At 45.6% G+C, this 2,275-nt stretch overlaps 1 protein-coding gene across 1 annotated transcript; it reads right to left on the bottom strand.

Annotated features, from left to right (window-relative positions):
* Positions 1-506: 506 nt before the first annotated feature.
* Positions 507-2,046, bottom strand: LOC123150522 (uncharacterized). The gene is made up of 3 exons (XM_044570363.1): positions 1,796-2,046; positions 1,067-1,176; positions 507-988 (listed from the first exon to the last, which is right to left on the bottom strand). Exons 1-3 carry the CDS (start codon positions 1,922-1,924, stop codon positions 844-846), a joined length of 384 nt encoding a protein of 127 aa, XP_044426298.1. The 5' UTR covers positions 1,925-2,046; the 3' UTR covers positions 507-843.
* Between the last annotated feature and the right edge of the window lie 229 nt (positions 2,047-2,275).

The raw sequence follows: 2,275 nt of genomic DNA, 5'->3' as shown, positions 1-2,275 counted from the left end.
GCAATATTTAATTGATCACAATTCCGTATGTTCCATTTATAATAAAGGTTCCTAAGGAATTCATTACTAGTACAATTCCATGCCTGAATAGTGCATCTGGCATAATTTCCATGATTAGTTCAGGTTCATTGAGGTCTTCTATTCATGCAAGCTTGCAACAATTTACTACTGATAGTATATATATATGCTACCAGAGAGTCTAGCTTGTGGGTGAACTAGTTCTTGAAGCAGCACATGTTCTGAAATTGCAACTCGAGACACAATATGTTGTGGACGAAAACCCTTCTTGGCAGGTCACTGGAAGTAAGCATGTTATTCAATGTAATTCTAAATCAAAGTAAAGTTTGAATATGTGTGGCTGCATTGTGTATGAATAATAAATAAACCTGCTTTTCAAAGAAATTTGGACTCCTGTAAAAAACTAGTTAAAACTATGTAATGGTCATAAGCACAGGGACACCATAACTGTGTCATCAAGAAGTGCAGTAAATTGTTGTAAAAAAGGAGAAGAAAACTTGTGCCACGAATTAGATATCCAGATTACACTACAAATGGTACGAGCGAAACGACACATTGTCTGGGTTTTCCACTGGCATGGCAGCTGATTCAAGGAATCACACATCTTAACAGCCAAATCCAAAATGGGGTCGAGTTAAGTTTCAACTCAGCAGCAGTGCTGCATTGCTCTTTCAGAAGAGAAGCACACTAAACCCAGTGAGAGTAGAGAGACGTCCGTAACCGGAGTTCTGTTACATAAGTTATATATATATACTACTTCAGAGCGCTGGCAGCAGAGTAGAGACATGCAGCTACCAGCTACACCATAAGCAGTATGGGCGCAAGTCACTGCTCAGGTTGAGCTTCAGCTGCAGGGCGCAACATGGGGATGGAATACGACACAATCTCAAGCAGAATGCCAGCGCCAAAGCACATCTTTATTGTCCCAAACATGTCCTTCATCAGGCCAGGCACCTTCTCTTTCTCCTTCCTTCAGAAGGAAACGAATCAGGTTTAGTAACATACCGTTGGGCGCAGATAGAATTAAGGATCATGAGACAGACTATACCTCACTCCCTCCCAGGCTTCATCTATCTGTTTGCCAATCAACTCGACCTCACGCAGGACCTCCTCTTGACTTGCCTTGTTCAAATCAAGTCTTTTGCCCTGCTGTCCACCCTACAAACGCAGCATCGAAAGCGTAAATAGCTTATAGACAGCATTGCAAGCATCAAAATCTGGAAGCATGATAATCAAGAGCATACCAAGAATGAGCTTTCTTTACACAGGCATATTATTATACTCTATAATAGTTGATGCTTAGACAGTATTTTGCAAGCATCAAAATCTGAAAGCGTGATAATTTAGAACTATAATGGTTCATCCTCGAACACATATGTCCTGAGCACTTTACACAGGCATGTACCCTACAATTCTTCATGGTTTTCTTTGGGTGGGTCGGTGGGGTAATACCATCTTCAAAGAAATTCGCTTTTAAACTTTCTTAAAAAAGCTTTGGGTTGGTAGAGAGGCTGTTATTCCATTGTTGCCTTGAAACAAAGAGCATTTTGTGGCTTCTAAAAAGAGTTAGTTTTTCCGCATACAATTACAACACAGGTAGAGATGTGGCATGACCAGACTAAGTAAAATCACTAGCAAGGAGTTGTGTTGTCTGCGGTGGGTGAAATCAGAGAAAGGAAATCAAGCCGTGCAAGGCACATCACCACACCACTCCAGTACAAATCGGACAGGGACTCGATCAACAATCAATCAATCAGGGAGGGAACGGGAGGGCAACCTGCGCGGAGGTGCTGCAGAAGAACCTTGGACGAACGCGGGCCGCCAGCGCCGGCAGGTCGCGGGGAGCCGGCGGAGGCACGCGTAGGGCGGAGGAACGCATCCGGGCGGCGAGTGTGCGCAGCGCCATGGCTCGCCGAGAGGGAGGGGGCGGGGCCGGGGACGGCGGCGGCGGCGGCGGACGGCTAGGGTTTGCGGTGTCTCGACCTTTCTCGATTCCTCTTCTCTCCCCTCTCTCGCGGCTTGGCTTGGCTGCCTACTTATTTTAGTTTTTTTTTGAGACAATTCCTACTTATTTTAGTAGAGAGCGAGAGCGAGACGGCCACGTTTGCGATCCTCGGCCTGCTCATCTTCTTGGGCCGCCCGTAATATACTACTCCCGGGCCTCATGCCCTCTTTCCCTCCCACGTGGCATTTCCTAAACGGAGCCCGCTGCGCCCGTTTTAGTTGTTTAGCCAAAATCAACGCACTTTTTTCGAAA

The sequence above is a fragment of the Triticum aestivum genome, chromosome 7A (genome assembly GCF_018294505.1).
Source record: "Triticum aestivum cultivar Chinese Spring chromosome 7A, IWGSC CS RefSeq v2.1, whole genome shotgun sequence".
NCBI classification, from domain to species: domain Eukaryota; kingdom Viridiplantae; phylum Streptophyta; class Magnoliopsida; order Poales; family Poaceae; genus Triticum; species Triticum aestivum.
Note: the sequence above shows the minus strand (reverse complement) of the source record. Positions and strands in the feature narration are given on the sequence as shown.

Bases quoted from the DNA above. Each gene is read 5' to 3' on its own strand.
- LOC123150522 (XM_044570363.1), bottom strand. From the start codon at position 1,924: ATGGCGCTGCGCACACTCGCCGCCCGGATGCGTTCCTCCGCCCTACGC. The intron at 1,177-1,795 runs GTTGCCCTCCCG...CTGCGTTTGTAG, and splicing joins TCTGCAGCACCTCCGCGCAG to GGTGGACAGCAGGGCAAAAG. The intron at 989-1,066 runs GTATAGTCTGTC...TTCCTTCTGAAG, and splicing joins GAAGCCTGGGAGGGAGTGAG to GAAGGAGAAAGAGAAGGTGC.